The sequence below is a fragment of the Chiroxiphia lanceolata genome, chromosome 4, assembly GCF_009829145.1.
Source record: "Chiroxiphia lanceolata isolate bChiLan1 chromosome 4, bChiLan1.pri, whole genome shotgun sequence".
NCBI lineage: Eukaryota > Metazoa > Chordata > Aves > Passeriformes > Pipridae > Chiroxiphia > Chiroxiphia lanceolata.
This window is the reverse complement of record NC_045640.1, coordinates 46,867,558-46,887,973: the sequence shown is the minus strand read 5'-3', so window position 1 is coordinate 46,887,973 and position 20,416 is coordinate 46,867,558. Positions and strand designations below refer to the sequence as shown.

Genomic DNA, 20,416 nt, shown 5'->3' with positions numbered 1-20,416 from the left:
AAACAGATTTCAAATGAGAAATTCTGTAATCTTACATTTGGAGATTCCCAGTATCTTAGCCAAGTATAGTACTGTCTATGGGAAGATGGCCATTAAATTAAGAAAAAAAAAAGAAAAATCAGTTCAGATCCTAAGAGCTATGCAGAAATCTTGGTAGAGAATTACTAAGAACTCTGGTTTAACTCATAATAATTTGGATATGAGAGGATATGGTGAATAAAAAGCAGTTTCCAAATTTGTAGACCTTAATTTATGAGCTCTTGTCTAGATTATGTGTTACAGTAAATAATTCTAAGAGTAATTACCAAGCATTTGATCAAAATTTTAATCAAAGAACTGAAATTGTTTCATATTAGAAACTGATGTAGATGAAGATTTATTTCGGCAGTTTTTCTTCTAGTTCATTGCTGCAGAAGAACAATGCAAAAATTAGGTATTTTCCTGGAGTTTTGGTTTATTACTCCCTTCCCAAGGTCTAATTCTTGGTTCTAGAAATGCCAGCATAAAGTTGTACAATGTATAATATATTATTCTCTTTTAGGCCTGGATACATTACTGGGAAGCTGTGTTGGTATAAATTTAAAATCCCTTTCTAAGGCGATGGGGCTTTTTTTATCTTCCCTGTGCCTTGGGATTGATCTTTGGATAATAAACCTTTCCATTGCCCCAGGCCATGTGCATCCTGAGTGATGGAAAGCTGCTTCTACTACAGATGCCAGCTGCATGCCTCCTAGAATCATTGATTATAAATTGAAAATGAGAACTCATATTTTGTACTGCAGAAAGGACCTTCAGAGAGGGGGTTTTGAGGAAAAATCCTCAAAAATGCATGCTTTAGTCACCCTTTATAACATTGCTCTGGGGGTTGTTGAGAGTTTATCTTCTCTGAGAGCCATTATTTATGTGTTTGAACTTTGTGGTTTTTGGGGGGGTGTTGGGAAAAGGACCAGGAGACGAGCTACACCATCATCAAATCCAAGGAGACAGCAATTACAGCAGATGGCTTGAAACCAGGTTCAGCGTACGTCTTCCAGATCCGAGCCCGGACGGCTGCCGGCTATGGTGGCTTCAGCCGAAGATTTGAGTTTGAAACCAGCCCAGTGTGTAAGTCTTTTTAATTACTGTCGGCCCGTGTCTATGGAACAGTTACTAGAGACGAGTCTGGGGATCGATATCTTTGCAGAGAGCTCTTCCTTTTACTGCCTTCATCCCCTGACTTTGGAAACATCAGGCACATCATGATTGCGCACTGAACATTGTCCTTTGCCTCCTCAGCCCACATTGTGAGCAGGAGGTCTTCAGGCTTTCCCTGCTTAGAAAACTCCTGTATTTATGGGAGCTGATGCAAGAGAGGCTCTTCTCTAAGGAGGGACAGAGGGGCTAAGATCTGTTCCTCCACACCTCTTAATGGTATTCTGCAGAGGATGCTGAGCTCTCTTAAATATCTGTGTTTGGGGGGAAAAAACCCTGAAATAGTGCCTCTCTGCCAGGGGAGGAGTTTAACAAGCATTAGTGTCTTTTGGTGCAAGTTCCTGTCAAGTTTAAAGATAGTTTCTGTTGGCTGCCAATGCCACAGCCTCAAGGAAAGGAGTTTGACTTGTGATCAGAAATGGAAAAAAATGTGCACTGCATGTGCAGGACTTCTGCTTGATCTGGTACAGATTTGTGGGGTTTGAAATTTTCTATTTTTCTTTTTTTTTTTTTTTACTGAATCTGATTATCGAGGTCTGGATTCTGGAACAGATTCTGTGGCAGAGTGAACTCCTGAGGCACGCAGAGGCTCAGCTGCTCTTTCTTCTGTGTTCAGGCACAGCTGTGGGGATATTCTTTTTGTCCCAAATACAAAATTTTTGCTGAGGTGTCAAATATAATTTTCTCCACCAGAAAGTATGTCTTACGTCTTTTAGTTTGTACAGCTGTCATTTATTAATTTTTTTATACTTTTTGCATGGGAGAGAAATTTTGTGGTGGAAATATTCTATTCATTCCTGTGGAAAAGAGACTATTTTCTGTGTTTTCCTTGGAAATTTAAATTCATCAATACTTTGATTACTGTTACTCCAGTTCATTTAAAATTCATCATCTTGGAGAAGAAGATGCCAAGTTGTCTTTTCAATTCATACTACCTTTGAAGCTGTAATAGATTTTAAACAAATCATTATATATGTGCAGATGTAGCTGTGGAGCCAGTGATTGAGCTAATATAGTGAAAATTGCATCACAATGCAAACATTAATGCAATAGGAATGGTCTATTTAATGTATATCTTATTGCATTAACCATTAATCGTGCCCTATGAGTAGCGACCAAATCATGTTATGCCAAAAATTATTATATATAGTTTTGCTCTCAGTTGGAAAGTTTCTAGTTTAAAGTCATTTGAGTAATAGTGTTCCAGACTATTAAGGAGTAATACATGAAATATAAGCACATTTGATCTAGTACCTACTGTCCTGGTCTCAAAATAGTGGCACTTCCATAAAGCCCATCTTGTGTTCATCAGGTTTTTTTGAGGACATCATGTGGAAATACCTTTAAACACTAGAAACGTCTTGAATCATTTTGTTGCACCTGCACCCTAGTCCTTTTAGCATTTTAAAGGCAGAGAAATAGGTACTTCTCTGATACCTAGGAGCTGCTGATGTAGTCAGAGGAATACCTACTGAATAGTCCCCAGTTTGGAAGCTGGGAACTGTTCTTCTCTTGGACTCAAACACTGGCTGAGACCAGACTTAACAAGATGTTTAAACTCTTGCTAGAATTTAAATACAATGTTAGCCTCAGTATCTTACAAAATACATCTCTGACATTTAAAACCTTATAAAAAGATTTTTTTTTCTCAAGGCCCTGTATAAAGTCAATATTAGTGTCAGGAGTGACCAGACTCTCACTGCTTTCCTGCGTGTCCTGAAGAATCTGAAAACAAGCACAGATCCAAGTATCACTGCTACTTCAGAGTTCAGATGTGAACTTCATGTTAGAGCCAAAGCAAATTATTTTGATTCAAGCACAGATGAAAACCTGTCATTGACTGTTCTGAGTATCAAAACCAGTCTCCAAATAATTTGGACTGAACAACAGGTTTTGTTTCCAATTTGCAAGATTTCTGTAGTTACCTTTAATGCACTTGGAGGAAGTATACAACAACAGCCTGAGAAATGCAGTCCCGGGGAAGCTATAGCCTGCTTTGGACTTTTCCCTTCTTCCAAACTTTGGGAGTTTTTACTTTCTGCTGCCTGCATGTGCAATTCTGCAAAGCACCATGAGGCAGCCAGGGCTGCATTTTTCAGTGAAAATTTTTTATTTGACTGGAAGCTGTTGCTGGATGTATCCACTTGTTACTGTCCTCCTTTCCAAATGCCACTGAGCTTGTCTAGCCTCAATAAAACTAACCTTGGCAAAAGCTGGGTTTAGGCTGGGTTGGTGAGCTAATCCAGCTGGTCTGCTGGGCAGGACTAGGAACACATCACCAAGTTGAGAAGGGGTAATGAAGGTGTGCATGTGTCCCCAACTTTGAATGGCAGCAAGGTCCCAACTTGGGACCTTGGATTCAGGCTTTCCAGCTGCCACAGATCACGGCAGGATTTATCTGATTTCCCCATCCCTTGAGCTGTGCAAAAAGTTACTGCTTAATGTTCTCCTTTAAGTGTTTTTAATTATTTTGTCAAGAAAGCAATGAAACATCATCTTCAGGAGCCCCCATAAGTTTGTGAAACTAATAAAATCTCCAGATGATGGCAGGGCTTTGGAGCAGTTAACATTAAATATTTAATGTATCAGGACCCATCCTTCTGAAATCATTTACATTGCTGTAGCAGGTCCACTCCACTCATAGTTAAGCACTGGAGAGCTCCCATATGAAGAACTACTTGAGGCCCATTGCAGATCAGTGTTTAATGACATACCTTTTTGTCTTTCTTTTCTTTTAACAATTGATATGGGGCTATATTCAGTTATTTTACAGCCTCCATAACGTTAATGCTGTGTTAGGGATCTTTTTCTAGTTCAATCATTTAGTTAAAGGCTTCTTCAGTATGCAATTGATTCCTGCTGCTCCCCAGAGTGGATGAAGCTTCATTGCAGGCTGGCACAAGGGTAGGAGCTATAATGAGTTTTTTCCCTGCAGAGCAGCAGTGCCTGCACCAGGGACCTGGTTTTGCAGGGACAACACTAAATTTGTGCCTTGGGGTGGTTAAATATACACTGCTAAATAAGCTGGTAGCAAAGAGGACAAGGTGAGGAGGCTTTGGTTTCTACTTGGGGAACCCCACACACAAACCCCTGGGGAGAGATAGGCTCCTTCCCCTTGCAGTGTAGAGCAGATAATCAAGATACAAAGGGTATTAGCATTTACATTTTACAGGTTACAGGAGCTTGCTCATCTGCTCTTACATAGCCTATGTCAAAACTCAGTTCTTGAACAGCTTTCTTGACCTTTCTGCTGGCATCTTTATCACAGGATTTGTCTCCTGCCTTTTGGCAGAAGGGCTCTTTACAAGGCATGGGCTGGAAGAATTTTGCCTCCTTTGGCTGATAAAAAGACCAACCAGTGTATGTGTCTTAGCAAATTCCTGTTTTACAGAGGGCACCTTCTGGCCATGTGATATAGATGCCACAAGGAGTTAGTTTGTAATTGTTTATAGCTTCTTGAAGTGCAGGTAATCTTTTTATGTTAGACATCTTGCTTATGTCTCTTAACAATAATGTTCCATAAATGTCTCTCTGCAAATGGGAACCTGTTGGGTTTTCATCTTTTATCTCTATGATTTCTAATGCAGCTAACTCAGGGAGAAAAACTTGAGTTCACAAACTCAAGGGCTGCATTTTGCAACAGTTTGGTTTCTGAATTCAGCAATGAGATACAATCTTGTTGAATTTTTGGCTTAGTGTTGCATGTGGTTTTGTTTTCTTTCCACTCATATCCTTTCCAAACTAGAAACAGACAGCAAAGGGGGAAAACACAAACCATAGAAGAAGAAATGAACTGGTAAGACTTGAAACCTCTCTGGCAGGCTCACTAGAAAGACTCATATGAGAGCTGACTGTCATTTTAACCTTAATCTCCATTTTCTGTTTCTCATCTCAGCAGTAGCTGCATCCAGCGACCAGAGCCAGATTCCTATAATTGTTGTGTCTGTAACAGTGGGAGTCATTCTGCTGGCTGTGGTTATCGGTTTCCTTCTCAGTGGAAGGTAAGAGAAGAAGCTGTGTATTTATACTTCTCCAACTTTTGTAATAACTTTTATCTGTTCAGCTGATTAGTGCAATTTAGGCAAAAGCAGCATGTGAATGAAGCTTTCAAGCAGTAGCACTGTAAAACAGCACAAGGGTGGGCTGATTGATCTGTTTGGACAAGCAGGAATGGCAAAGGCTCACTCACAGATGTAGTTCACTTCCCAGTGATTGTCTTCTGTGTATAGACTGGCCCTGATTATTTGACTTGATTATCACAAGAGTGTTTTCACATTCCTTTAAAAATAAGCAGAGCATATTACAGGTAAAGTATCCTCAACCCCATATGTTTGCATTCAGAGCTTGCAATGGACTTTGCTCACAGAGAAAACTCAACTTCAAGAAAACACTTGCAAAGAAAATGGGAAGAAACCCACCATAATGGCCAAATACCTCACATTTTGGTCAGATCTGGATTTCATTTTTCATGTGTAGGATACTGATGTGTTCCCCAAGTGTTAGTAAATTATACAGAGAGCTCCCCCCACGAAGGGAGACACTCAGCTTCAAACCATCAGACAACCCCACTGACTTCTCATGTGCTTAAACATAGGCAAGTGATGAAAGCCTGGGCTATACTATCTTTGACAACTAATGGAAGTTGATGGAATTTGTTGGTGAACAAGAGATTGTGGTACTGGGGCAAAATCTGGCTTGTATCAGGATCAGGATCGGTTTGTAATGCAACACCAAATTTGCGTGACAGCCAGCATACAAGACATTTCTTTTGTATTCTACATGTATATTAGTACATTTTTTTGTGGCAGTAGTCAAACAATGCAACATCCTTCCTGCAAAGCAGTGTGAAGTGCATGTCCTGATAAGGCTGAATTTGTTTTCAGTGCAAAGTAAACATTTATGCTTCTAAAGTACCAATCAGCCCACTGTTGCTTTCATGATACAGGTCTGTCTTAAGGTCAGGTCTAGCAAGGTGGCTGTAAACTACAGGATATTTTAAGTGTTAAGAGATGTTACAGATACTTGCTTAGGAACTGCATTATGTTGGTCAAGGGTCTTATTTACCAGAGGAGGTAGGCTGTCAGTCTGAGAATGCAGAGCAATGAAATCCAGCCAGGCTGAGCAGCTGGGTCCCCAGGCATAAGGCATCCTTGGAAGGACACAAACACAGTTGTTTCCTGTCTTGAAAGGTAAGTGTGGTGCCAGACTCATCTCCACTCAAGGTCAGAGACTGACAGTCTCTTCCAGTTCAGCCGTTAGAGCTCCTGTCGTCTGCTTTGAGTGACTTGTTGGGCTTAAAAATGGAAAAGTAAATGCTACTGTCTGCATGAGAAGCATGCAACAGCAGAGAGGAGTTGGGGGAGGGTGAATGGCTAAAGGCAATTCACACCAGGCCCTACCAGAAAGCTGTAGTCAAAAGACTTGGCTCTGAACACAGTAGGCAGGAGTTCAAGTCTCTCCTTAAAGGCTAGAGGTTTTGATTCAAATTCCTCCTCAAACAGGGCAGGTGAATGTAAACTTTGGCTTCCCTCAGCCTGGATGTGTGCTTGTATCAGTGCAAACAGGAGACTGCATGTGGGACCGTAGGGAAGCTATGGATGTAAACTGGCAACTCTGGAGGAAGGAGTCTGGGGAGTGAATCACAGGTGGAGGATCCCCTCTGTGGCCATGGGAATCACTACTGTGTGGCTACCAGTAACTCTTGCTATTCCCACAGTCTGGCAAGCACTCAGGACTCCTCTGGGGAGGGTGTACCCTTGTAGGTCTCCTTTTTACTGCTACCCTCTCTGATCCAAGCAAGTGGTTGCAAATCCTGAACCATTTGTCAGCAGTACTTGTTAGTTATGTCTTTCTGTCCTTTTGTCTAATGGGCTTTCCAGGATGTTCTTCCTCTTAGCTCTTCATCTCTTGGCATGTTTATAAAAGCTCTTGTCTCCTTTGGCTAGAGTTTTATCACCACCTCTGCTGCAGGCTTAATCCTTCTCCCTTGTACTCACACCCTCCTCCATGGACCCCAGGGCAGCTGCAGGTTTCCAGGAGCTTCCCCATGGTGCCACACTGTATGTGTGGAAAGGGGAAGACACAGGGAGCTGAGCTCTTGGTCCATTTTTATCTTTTGAACCCTTCCCCTGAACTGAGAAGAGCACAGTCTCTCAGCTGGAGGTGGTGGAGAAGCCTCCAGCACCCAGGTTAGGTCCATTAGAAAACTGGCTTCAAAACCACAGAGCTTTTCAGCCAGTTTGAGTTTCTGTGAATTTTCAAGCCCGTCCAGTACATGGACTGACTTGTGAGAACAGAAAAATAAGCCCCAGAAACTCAGAAAGATGACAGACAATTTGAAATTAAACAAAGCAAAACAAAGAAATTGCTCCGGTTTGGAAGAAGCAGAGATGCCACTGAGATGTATCACTCATGCTGCTTTGCCTTGGTTATGGATTCAAGACAATTTGTGGAGTGACTCTCCTGCTGTGACACTGCAGGGACAATAAATGGATTCCAAGTCATGGGATAATCCCTTTCTGAATCTGTTAACCTGTTTCTGGAAGATGCTTTCCTATATCTCTGGAGTGGTTATGTTATTCCAGTACCTCATTCCAGGGAGATAAATTTTCTTTCCTAATTCTTTCCTGTACTTGCTTTTAGAAAAACAACCATTTTAAACTGCAGGTGGAATCACCACTGCTTGCCACACCAAGCAAAGCCCAGGCTCTGTCTTTTCTTCTGGTGTAAGAGAGCAGCTACTGCTCAGCAGCAGAGCTAAGGAGAAAAACCCTCTTCCTCTGTAGCAGAGGATGTAACTTGGCCAGCTCCTGCAGATAGGCTACTCTTTGCTGACTTCATGCTTCTCCCAGGCTCCCTGGGAGGCCCTGGGCACCTCAGTATGAGGATATTCCTCCCTAGGATGCTGTATGACATCTTTTTACACCTATTCTCCCAAGTCCTACGCTGCAGCAAGCAGAGGCTTGAGAGCAGTTCTGCGGTGCAAGGTGGATGTCATCCTGCTCTTAGCAGCTCTGAAAGTACTCTCCAGTTATAGGACTCAGGAGTTTTCTGGGGTCTGCAGGCTTTTTATTTTCTGCTAGGTTCCCGAAGGCAGAACCACAGCTCTTCCCCTTTTATTACTTTCAAGTATCTGCAGTTTTCTCACTTCTGAATGGATGTAAGTAACAGCTTGGCATTTCCCATTGGCAGCTGGCCCTGAACCAAAGGTCAGTTGAACAGTAGTCATGGTGGCATTTCCACATGCCAGCGTCCATCTGTGGAAATGCACTTTGTGTCTGAAGCTGGAGGTTCCTGGGAATTTGAAACTAAATGTGCTTTGCCCTAAACAATTAAGCTGCGTTTCAGAGCTGATTTACTTGCAGATGCTCCCAACAACTCTTCCTGTAAATAACGTGTCCTCTGACCAAGGTCATAAATGCCAAGCAAAATAGCTGATCACTTTTTTAAGTTATCCTGCTCCTTACATCAAGGGCATATTAATAATATAACAACCGGGATTACAAATCAAAGAGATTCACTAAATCAGACTGTAGTTGTCTCAGCAAAAAAAGAGAAGTGGATTGAAAATCTATTATTAAACCAGCTACAAGTATTGAATTCAAGAACATGGAGTTGTTACTGTCTTTGTTTTGTTAGGATTATGTGTTCTCAAAAACACAATGCATTTTACACTGCTATAAAAGCAAGGCTATAAATTTTGCTTGAATTAGATGTCGGTTGCCATTTTTGTTCCTTATTGAAATATATATTAATCTAAAATTGTTACTGGCTTTTATTTTATAATCTGTGTCGGAAAATCCAGTCACAAAGATCTTTGTGCTCCATCTCGCAGGAGCAATAAGGTGCCTCAGTTGTTGTTGTGTGGCATCAGTCTCTTTTTCCCTACAAACCCAGGTAGGGAGTCAGGTTTTCAGCACTGTGGGAAGGAGACTGACTGCTCCAGAGCAGTTCCCCCTCTTTTGTCCTTCAAACCAAGTCCTGTTTGCAAAACTGACAGGGCCTTAGGGTGAGTGTTAAGAGACTGCTGGTCCCTCCAGTCCCCCAGTCTTTTGAACTTTGTATCGCTAAACAAAAGCATGGGCTTTTACAGAGTAAAGTGGGAATGGTATTAGGTCAATGCTGTGCATGTTTGCAAAAGCTGCTCAAAATAGCTAAGAAGTGTACTATGCATCTGCATTTATAGTCAGCTACCCATTATGGATGACCTTTTCTTCTCAAGTGATCTTCCAGAGAACCAGAGGGAGCTTTTCATAGAACTTAAGAAAAAGAATAATTTTGAAGCAACAAGAACTGCCCCTCTCACAGTGCCGTGCATATATAGAAAGTCTTTTTCTGGCAAGGAACTAACCTTTGAAAGACAAAGCAAAGACAAATCTTGCCACCTGGGTATTGGCAATTAGGGGCTTCTGCACCAGAGTATCCATCCTTGACCTTAGCTTATTTAGACTTTTAAATATCAGCGCCTGTGGTGACAGAGGGCTACTTTCTGGACACAAATATGTCCATCTTGTTAAAAAGTGACTTTCAGGGAATAGAGAGAGTGAAAGATTGTGATGTATATCCTAGGTGCTGGGGCAGTGTTTACAACCTTCTGTGATGTGGAAGGTAAAAATGGATTAATTTTGCCACAACCTCCCCCCATCCTATTTTCCAAGTTGTGTCAGGGCTTAAAATAGTTTGCTTTTTCAATATTTCCGTAGGAAATGGGAGACAGTCTATAGATAATGTTTTTCATAGAGAATTTTTCCAGCATGAGTCACAATTTTTGTTAGTTGGGACTTTTTAAAGGATTTTTATCTCTACATTCTTGCCTGCTCTTCCTTCTTCCTGCAGGACATTGTCTCATGTGATTTATAGCCACTTTATGATGCTGCCTGCTGCCAAATATTCCCCACAATTCACCTGACAAAAGGAAGGATTTTGTTGAGGAAGCTATTGCTTTGCCAAGTCAAAATTCCCATCCACCAAAAGCAGGCAGGGTCTGGGCCTGCTTCTGTTTGGGTCAAGGTTTTTACTACCTCTGTCACGTTAACAGCCTCTTTGCTGGTACATTTTCCAGCGAGGAGCGTTCACAGCACTGGTGCCATTCTCTGAAAGCAGAGTGCTCCAGTGCACACTTCTGCACAGGGTGATACCTTCCTAGGACCGGTGTGGAAATCTGCTGTCTGTAGCGCCCGTCTCTAACATCCTGCCAAGATCAATCAGCTTGCCGAATTTGGCTACTTAAACACCTTATTCCTCTTTTATTCTAAACACTTTCTGGCTTTTGCAAGCCAGTCTACACTCTGCAGTTTTGAGGCGGGTTTGGGACCCAGGATAATCTGCCTTCAGATGACTTCGGTCCAGACAGGAGGGGAGAGTTAACCAAATCTGTAATTAAGCTCCAAGCCCATGAGGCATTGTGCTTGAAAGCATTATTTCTGAGTTGCTCCAGCAGCAGCCAAGGGAACGGCGTAGAAGGAGTGTCATGAACAGATAAGTGGCTGGCATAAACTTTGTCTGAGCAGGGAAAATGTGGGGTAGTGCAGCAGTAAGTGACAAAATCTTCTCACCTTCATGCAAATGATGTATTTGATGGCATTGTGCAAGTCCTGTTTCCACTTGGAGAAGGCAACTGGTCTGCCCTTCAAGCTGAAAGTGGTAGCACCTTGAGGCTCCTGCTGAGCACCCCAAGTGGATGTGGTGTTTAGAAGTGGGGTTTTACAGTGTCTTCTCTTGGCTGTGAAGTGGGTAGAGGATGAAGAAGAAAGTCAGACTCTTGTCCTTCTGCACTTCTGAATATGTGGGTGTTTCACCTTGCTTTGAATGCTAGAAATCAGAAGCATGACCTCTCCTGGGGGTTCACCATGTTGCAGCACTTGGCCTCTTACCTAGAAAAAAAGGTTATCTGTACTTTTTTGCGCCTTTTACGTCTTATAGAAAATTATAATGCCAGAGGTCTTTCCAAGTGCAGTTCCTTTCCCTGGAGACGCTTTCCTTCCCATAGTGATTACAATAGATATCATCTGCTTGGGCTTCTGCATTCTTGAACTGTGCAAAGACGTGCTTTAATGTGTGAACTAGGATAGCTCAGCAGGAAGAGCAGGTGACTCCTTAAACATTCATGTACTTCTGGGCAAAATGGGAATACATTCCTAGCAGCTCGCAGTGTGTAATGCTGCTTCTCTGATGTTTAAAGCAAGCATGTTGACTCACGAACTGTTAGGTGTAGTGCTGGCCTCCTGACCTGGAGATGCTGGAAGCAATCATTGCCATCCCTCAAGACTGCATGAAGGATTAGAAAAATCTTCCCAGGCACCCTCAAGTATTTCAGTTTCTAATTGCAAACCTCTGAAGAACATCCCATTAGAACAGCTTATTAAAAGCAACAAACAAGGCTTCCATTTATCATAATTCCAAGACTTCAACTTATAACTCTTAAAAGCCACAGCTATATATGGCAGAGCCTCTCTGAATTCTATCTAGCAACTAAAAATGTAGTTTAATTCCAAATGCTCACAGGGTCATCTGCAGACTTGTGGTAAATTAATTGCATTAATTGCAGGCACATTTGTTGAGGCCCATGATATTTATACGTTTCATTAATAAAGCATGTAGCCCAAGGTTTGAAACAATGCCAAGTTTGTTGATAAGTCCTCCTAGCATACATTTGTTAAAGTTTGCTCTCTGGACAGTTGGGTTTGGAAACCACATAAGCATTTCAGGGGTCACCTTAGCTAGAACTGGAGGAGGAGTGTTGTCTTTGTGTGCCCAAGATAACTGAAAGCAGTAGAGTTGGACTAGACAAGGAACAGGGCAGTGCCAGCAGGCTGTGGAGATTCTGGAGGTGTCACTGGAGTTCCAGGCTCTTCTGCATTTTCTCTGCCTATCTGCAGCCCTTTTCTTGATGCCAGGGCTCAAAGCCTTGTCACACCTTGTTTGAAGCTTGGCATTTGGAGATGGTGTCGCCTCAGTGCCTTGATCTTTCCCAGCAAAGGGGATTTAACACTGCAGGTGTTTGCTCAATAACTTTCACTGTTACATGGGCACGTCATCTGTTATTCTGCAGCAGACTGGTGGGCTCCTGACCAAGAGCATCCCCACAAGCTCTCCTAATGGATTCACAAGTCTGCTAATGGATTCAGTGAGGCTGGAGGAGACTTTGCAGATAAATTTGATGTTTACAGTGCTCAGTTCCATTCTGACTGCTCCCTGGTATAGGTCAGCTTGCTGGCTAAAAGTCCTCTGAAGAGGTCCGGGTGTATTTCATTAAACACCAATCTCTTATCCACAGTATTTGATCTTGCCTGGAAAACTTTTGCTTTCAGCTCCTCAGTTTCTAGACTTAAGAAAGCCCTGCATGAAGTGAGGAGATGGGAAATTTGGCCCCTCCTCTAAGCCATCAGCACCCAAATGTAATGGCCACAAGGTGCATGTTGGGGTTGCTGGAGTTAACATCAGTTTTGTTTGACTCAGGATTTTTATATTCTGAAGTTTATCTACCAAGTCAAGCCATCCTTTTAACACAAGTAGTAATAAATCTTCCTTTGTCCTAACTGCTCAGTCCAATTAGTAGGTTCTCTTACCTTTCCTAACACTCCTTGGACTGGAAAGTGAATTATGTTGTCTGCTGATACAGTTTAGTTTGTTTCTAAGCACTTTAGATTTCCCATAGTGTTAAAACTCAGAGTATTTTGACCACAGGTGTATAGCTGATACGTGTGCAGGAGCAAGGCTGCATTGAGGCACATTTCCCTTGCACTTCAGCATTTTTTTCTTCTGTATAAAGAGAGTGAGATCTGAAGTGCTCTGCATTCAGTGCAGTGAACTGATTTTTTCTCAGAGCAGCCCAGTTGCTGATGAGGTGCTCAAAGAGTTTTCTTTGTTAAAGAAAAGTGAGCTCTTTTCATTTTAAGGAAGTGGTTGCTTTTCAGGTTAATTGAACTGTTGTTTCAAAAACTTTGACTTTGCATGCTGAGTGGTGTGAGGGCGTAGGATGGTCTGGTGGCAGCAACCATGAGAAAATGCCTGGGGGAAAAGAGCCTCCTATCTGAAACATAGGTTAAAGTGTCACAGCCACAGTGATCTTATGGAGATGCACCAGTTCCCTGCACTCAAATCTTGCAAGGTTAAAAGAAGAAAATTACAAAATTGACTCAAAATGCATAGTGCTTGGCTTCCCTATGTGTGCTTTTGGGGTTTGGACCTCTGGTGTTAACTTGGATCAGTGGAGTGGTTTAGAGAAGCTGATCTGCTTCCATATCTGCACAAGCTGGAGTATTATGAAAATAGAAAATATTGTCAATTATAGTAAGAAATATTGGCATTGCTGTTTAGAAAATGTTAGCAAGTTGTTTTGCTGATGCAAAAGGAGCTTAGAAGACATTCTTCACCAGCTCTAATTTAAGTAAGCACATAATCCAGTATATAATTCTGTAAATCATTGCATGCCTGAAGTTATTTTGCATCATAATTTAAGGCAGTGCAGTTGCAGAATGTTAATGCTGTCTAAATAAGCTATTTTAATGTATTTAGCCACTGTAAGTTAAACTGTATAAAAGTCTGATATGCACAGAATTTTTTTCGAGAATGACGTTATGATGACTGAGGAGAAATTATGAGAGAGATCTTCAGCTGACTTTAACTGGAGTATATCTACACCATTGGGCTCTTGCTTGTACTGAAGTCCTTCCTGTTGTTTCTTCTGGACTATGTTCTTTTTCAGGGTGAATTATCTTAATAGATTTGGTAACAGAAAAATTGTCTGTGCATGTTTTCTGGCAAGAATAAAGGGTGCAGCCAGCCTTGGGTTACTGAAGCCAGGTGAACCCAAAGTCTAATTAGACTAGAGTAATGGCTGAGCAGCCTTCAAAGGCAAGCTGTAGATGCATGCAGTGCCTTTCAGCTCACCATATTTTGAGTTTATTTAGGCTGAATGCTCTCACATGACTTACAGTCCTGCTTCTGCAGATACCTAAAGTGGGTGCAAAGCTTCACTGATACAAGGAGATGCAGAAAGGGCTCTGTGAGTTGAGTACATGCATAAGGGTCTGCAAAAGCAGGGGTTTGTATTCATCCAGTACTTTTCTTTTTTCAAAGGAGATCGTAATTGTACCACATGCACTTGTGGAAAAAAGTCACTTTGCCTGCTTCAAGGCAGGTGCTTAAGTTTAAGCACATGGGTGGCCCCATTAATCCTAACGGTGGTACTCAAGTACCGGAAGCACATGGTTAATTGCTTTACAGGACCAGGATCTATACACTCTCCCCAAGGCATTTTTCTGCAATGATAGCAACATGCTGTGAAAATCTTGCAGCCCAGAGTGTTAAGGTCCAAATAATAGTTGCAATAAGAAGGAAGAAGTGCATATAAAAATGTTGCAAATGTATTTGCGCCTTGCCAGGATGGTGGGATTATTCCTTATCCTGGGCCTTTTTGTTTGCTTTTCAGTTGCTGCGATCATGGCTGTGGGTGGGCTTCTTCTCTTCGTGCTGTTGCCTATCCGAGCCTAACATGGTCAGTGTTCCCACCTGTGCTGGCTCCTACTTCGTGTCCTCCATCCATGTTTTCTGTGCGCAGTCTGCCTCTCCCTTCCTTTCTTGTATTGGTCTGGAAATCACTTTCTCATCTGATCTCTGTACCAAGCTTGTCTATCTCAACAACTGGAAATAGCGTGACCTGAAGCAGAGTGCGTGTCCAGCAAGAGGGGAAAAAAAGCCGATATGTTATGACATGATCAATCCAGACACCGCACCAGGTGTCTAATAAAATAACACATATGCTGGACACTCATCAAGTTCTGCTTCTTGTCGTTAAAAGGGGACGGGGGAGGTGATTTGCCCCCAGAGAGGAGGCAGGGGATAGGCGGGAGTGGAAAGGTATTTAGTGGCATGTAACATGCATGTCAGTGGAATGAACTGTATGTCATCGACATACATGTCAATGTATGACATACACAGCAATGACATGATGCTGTTTGCCAACGATATGCTCCAGCAGTATTGGACATATCTCTGTGGGCATCAAGAGGTGCGTGTCCGTACTGCATGCTATCCTGTTCTTGCCACCATCTGGGCTGCCTCAACAGTTTCTACTCTCTTTTATTCTCCCCTCTTTTCTAACTAATCAAAGGAGGGGTGATTTTAATTTCTGTTGGTTTGTCTGGACACAAGTTGAGTTGCTTCCCAAAGGGAATGCATTTTAGGCCCCTGAATTGACTGTAATCTGTGCATAGATCCTCCCAAATCTCCTGAAACTCATGAAATTACCAACCCCATCAAGTAGCTGCTTGAGACCATAGAAGGTCTGAGACATCCCACATGCATTGTTAAATTGGGATGGTTTTTCAGCACGGCTGGTGAGAGATGTGAAACTCTTCTACTGTGTTTTCGGGGGGATGCTGAGGCTTTGCATGGTGGTAGCTGGGTCGTGGTGCAGTCCTTGCTGTAGGGCACAGCAGTCTCTAAGGTGGACCATTTTTGGGTCCTCTAGTGCTGTATTTTTGCTTTGACAGAGGCCTGAACCAGGGAGAAGTTTGTGAATGCGAATCCCAAAGACCCTAAAACAGAAGGGGGTTTTGTGGTTCTTTTCCCCTGATGGAGCATTTTTCGGTTGGTTTTTTTGACTTTTCAGTTGATGCTCAGCTCAAAGTGTATGCCTGCAAAATGTTGTTCTGGTATGTGAGCCACCATTTTGACAATGATTGTGCTGAAAGAAAACCTCCTGGTACTTCTACTGTCTGTTATGCCTGTGCCACCAGTGCACAAGCAGTCCCTCGCTGCAAGTTATGCTTCAAATGTCTTCAGCAAGGCCCCCAACCAGAGTGTGACAGCAATGGAAAATACTTCTCAGAGGAGACCAGGAATGCACTGGATGGCTACGAAGAAGAGAGAGACATAAAGAAAACTTGGCTGACCTGGAAAACACCCTCTGCAGGTTTCCTCCTAAGCAGCAGAGACTAATGTAGCAACAAGCTGGGGGGGGGAAATGGGAAAAGTTACTTAAAGGGACAGATGTCATTGGCTCTGCTATAGGAAGGCACAACAACCTTTTTAGAGAGATTTATGGAGATCACTTCAGAAGGAGCTTCCTGCAAGCGGGGAAAATGGTATCTTGTTTAAATTATTTTTAATTGTTCTGGCAGTGGTCTAGGAAAGTAGGGAGTCATTCACTACAAAGGCAGGGAAGGACTAAAGGCTAAAAATACTACTGCTGGATTTGTGAAACTTCCTTTGTAAAGCATCCAAGTTAATCAGGGGTCAAAGACAGGGTCACACTGTGTAGAGGTGGACAGCAGTGCTGGGAAAGCAGCTAAGATTCTGACCCTGCAGCCCTTAGGAAGGGAATCTGTTCTGGTTCCTCTCAGGCCAGCCATGTAGTGTATCTTTGCACTGAGCTGAAGATCTTAGCTTGTCATCACCAGACCTTTTACTCCTCTTCTGATCTCATGCAGGAGAAAAGTGAACAGAAAAATGGGAAGTAACTTCCAGTATAAAAGCTGTTAGTTTTACACTAGTCCCTGATTTTGTGATACTGAATTTATTCTAGGATTTAAGCAGTAGAAGCAAATGCTGAACATGGACCAACATCACGAGTGGTAGGCTTTTGCTTCTGCCTCTCAATATCAGTATTGTTTATCAAGGATAAAGCTATTTACTGAACAAGTTATTGTCTCCACACATGAGCTGAGGCAACAGGATCTTGGCCAGATGGATGGATCTGTGTTTGTTTGTTCCTCTGCATGGAACATAGTCCTGCTCTGCAACACGTATGCAGCTTTGTTGATTTAACATCTTGGAACAAATAGTCTGAAATGAGCACCAGCCCCTCGTAAAATGACAATCTTGCAGTCCTTGCAAACCTCCTGTGAAATGACAGCTTGAGGTGGGTTGGATGCATTCCTCAAAGCTGATTTTTTGAGGTGTACTTCTCAGTGAAGGTCTCACCCCTGCAAAACAAGTGGTGTTTTGTCTCTGTTTCAGAGAAGCACACATACTTCATTTATCTCATATTTAAGAAATTAAATACATGTATAAATCTCTACAGCTGAGATAGGAGATTGCATGCTACTTTCAGGCACAACCTGTTCGATTGGACTGACTGCATCTAGCAAGATGAAGTCCCTTTCCTCATTGGGGATGTCTAAATGCTGTCCCTGCCTGAATTTCCGGTAATGCCTAGGCTGTGTGCTGAGATGCTTTGGCCTATGCCTGTGAAAAAAGTATGTAAAACTCTTCCACATCACCACCTTGGGGTTGGATGTCCAAAATCCACATTCACCCATGTGTCTTGTCCGAGTTGTGACCAGAGTAGTGGCCCCAGTTAGGAAGATGAAAACTCCTTCCCTTGGGCATTCTCTGTTTTCAGGGGGATGCCTCAAGTGGTGGAGGGGCCACACACAACCCAGCAAGGGCACCCTGAAGCACAGGGCAGACACAAAGAATCTCCATCAGTCCAGAGAGAGTAAATATCATCCTACCTCACTTCTTGGAGGATTTTTCTCCATGAATTGGCTTCTGCCATGCAAGGTAGTGGGCATTGGTTTCCCAGCTGGATTCTTCATCTTTCTACCTGTCCGTTTTATATTTTATAAACCTATATAGGGATCATTTTACAACTTCACTTTTATAATCTGCTCCATAAATATTTTACGAGCTGCCTGCCAATTTGCAAGTAGTTTTTAAATAAGACATGATGCCTTAAGAATATTTAAAGTCTTACTTTTTTTTCCTCTGATACCTTTATCGAAAAACACAGAACTGTGCAAGGAAGACACCTGCTTGCTAGACAGAGAAACTGGGACAAATCCGCAACAGGAGTAAATGAATTGAGATTCAGGTGTGCTGCTGAATTATGTTACCTTTTTGGCTGAGTGTCTCCAGCTCAGTGGGAGATGAAATGAGTGTCAGGATATTTATGCTTTTGCTATGCATGATATAGAAAAGATATAGGAAATCTATAGTATGTACAATGATAATAAACTGGAGAATGAGTCTTCCATCGAAGCTTTTCACTCGCAGCTTTGCCATTAAATAGTAAGAGCAAATGTACATGCAGAAATGGACTATTTCACAAACAATTGGGAGCAATTGTATTGCAAAGCTACAATATTTAGAATCTTTGATCTGCCAGTAAGATTCACAAAGTGAATCAGGACTGTTAACCTGAAATTGAATATTTTTATGGGATTTAGTTGGGGGAAAAGGAGAAAAAACTGCTTGTGTGTGTTATTTAAAGCTCCTGAAGGTCAAGAAGGGACTAAGTGCAGCTTAGTTAGCAAATACATGGCATGTTTCTCTGGGTAGTTTAAGAAAGGGAGTTTGAGAAGGGCACAAGTGATTGCAACAGGCAGGTTTTGCAGCAAGCTTTATTAGTGACACCTAACTGTTGCTTGACAGTCACAGTCCACTAGCTGCCATTTCACTTTGATGTCTTGTCAAGGCTTGTTTTAACGATTCTTTGGGTGCCCCAGAGCCTGATTTCATATGCTAATATGACATGTTGCTGTATGTGTTACCCAGCTTGAGAGAAGGGTACAGCTGGAGCCAAGTGGTTTGAACTGGCCCTTTGAGTGTGTCCCTGGGCAGTAAAACATGGACTGTTGTGCATCAAGGTGTGCTTAAATCACTGGATGCAAGGGATGGCATGTTCCCCGTTTCTGTCTCCTCCATCTTTATGGTCGAAGAATCGGGAGATACAGGTCATAAAAAAGATGACGGTAGAAAAGCATCTTTGTAGGTGAAGTACTCCAAACCTGAAGAAGAGATGAGGGCATTTGCTTCAAAAGGCAAAGAGAAGAAATCTTGGATATGTGCATTTGGTAAAAGGATGAATTGAAATATTTGTGTATTTTTAAAAGAAAAATTAAGTTATATGCCTTTGTCCAGAAAAATTACTTCTGCAGAAAATTGATGTCACTTTTGGCAACTTACAGCAGAAAAAAGGGGATTGCCAGAAGTGGGACTTGATACTGAAGCTCGTATCTCTAGTTTATTCAGTTAAAGGGGGAGGTAGTACAATGATGAAGGAAAGGGTTTGTGAACACCAGAATGTGCTTTGAAGTGAGCCTTACTCCCAGGGTCTCCATGTAGACCTAGCGCTTAGGGTTTGAGTTAATTATGCAGGACCCCATCTCAGGAAATGGCACTGCTGCTACTGGAGCAAGGCAATGCGCAAATAACTGAGCCATGTGTCCGGGCACCTCATTGCCGTTCTTGTGGGTTTTGCATTCAAAGTGTGATGGTCTCAGCTTGGTTGCTAATTCTGAAATCGTGCCCTGCATGGATAGCCTGGCTGTTTATCAGTTGCAATCTGTTTATGTCCCTGCCTGTGTCCCTGGACTGTCTGTCAGCTTTCCCCTTGTCTTCTGCACCTTATCTTGATCCATTCCCCTGCGCTTGCACAACCTTTGCAATCTCTGTTTTTCCTTCCTCTCCCTATGACACAGGTCTCCCCTTCTCCCCAAGGTAAGCTTCCTCTTCCCTGGAGTAGCACCAGAAGCTCATATTGCTTTTCCCCTTCTCAACCCTCTGGCGTCCAGTTCTGCTGGGTCCAGCTCAGTGACAGAGTTTTGTCATGTTCAGGATTTTGTTTGCAATTGCGATCGTTTCACAAACCCAGTACCAAAATCCTATAGCTGAAAGGCTGCTGGGCCCCTTGCATCCAGGCAGACAGGAGTTCCCTGTAATAGGACTTCATGCTGAGGGCATGTTTCATGCAGATGCCTATTATTGCCTCCTCCTAATTGCAGTTTTGTTTCTGCTAGTTGTACACTCCTCCTTGCTGTGAGTGATGGTGGAGTGTTCACGTGCCCCTAGCTCAAAAATCACGGGCAATGGAAGAGAAGTCTCCGGGTTTCTCAGCTTTAAGTGGCTTCTTAGTAATCTGAGACTTTCTTTGAGGTTGCCAGCTAGCAGTCCCACTGCATACTGACTGGCTTGCAGGTGTTTATTTCAGGTTTTTCACTCTACCAAGCAGTGTCCCTCAGCCTCATGTCCATGTGGTTTGCTGTAAGGATGATCTGGTTCCCGTACCCAGTTGTCATATCAGGTCCTTGGAATGACTGGCATATACATGTGCATCCTACATACCTGATCTCATATTTTTAAATGTATGTGTGTGTATAGCAATTCTCCTTGTCTATACAGTTATCCTGTGGCTTCCTTTGTGGTTATCTAAGTGAAACAGATCTCAGAAATGCCACCAAATAAGAAGCGTAATGCCAATGCAAAGTCATTGCCTAGA

The 20,416-nt window shown here is 42.5% G+C and overlaps 1 protein-coding gene across 10 annotated transcripts in view; it reads left to right on the top strand.

The window, feature by feature from the left end:
* Positions 1-20,416, top strand: part of EPHA5 (EPH receptor A5) — a 202,123-nt gene that overhangs the window by 149,847 nt on the left and 31,860 nt on the right. For 4 of the 10 annotated variants that reach the window (XM_032685834.1, XM_032685832.1, XM_032685826.1 and 1 more), the window contains 3 exons: positions 945-1,104; positions 5,087-5,192; positions 14,624-14,689. In XM_032685834.1, coding sequence (XP_032541725.1) covers positions 945-1,104; positions 5,087-5,192; positions 14,624-14,689 — 332 coding nt within the window. The remainder of the gene's footprint in view (positions 1-944; positions 1,105-5,086; positions 5,193-14,623; positions 14,690-20,416) is intronic. The other 6 variants (XM_032685827.1, XM_032685829.1, XM_032685833.1 and 3 more) reach the window with 3 other exon arrangements.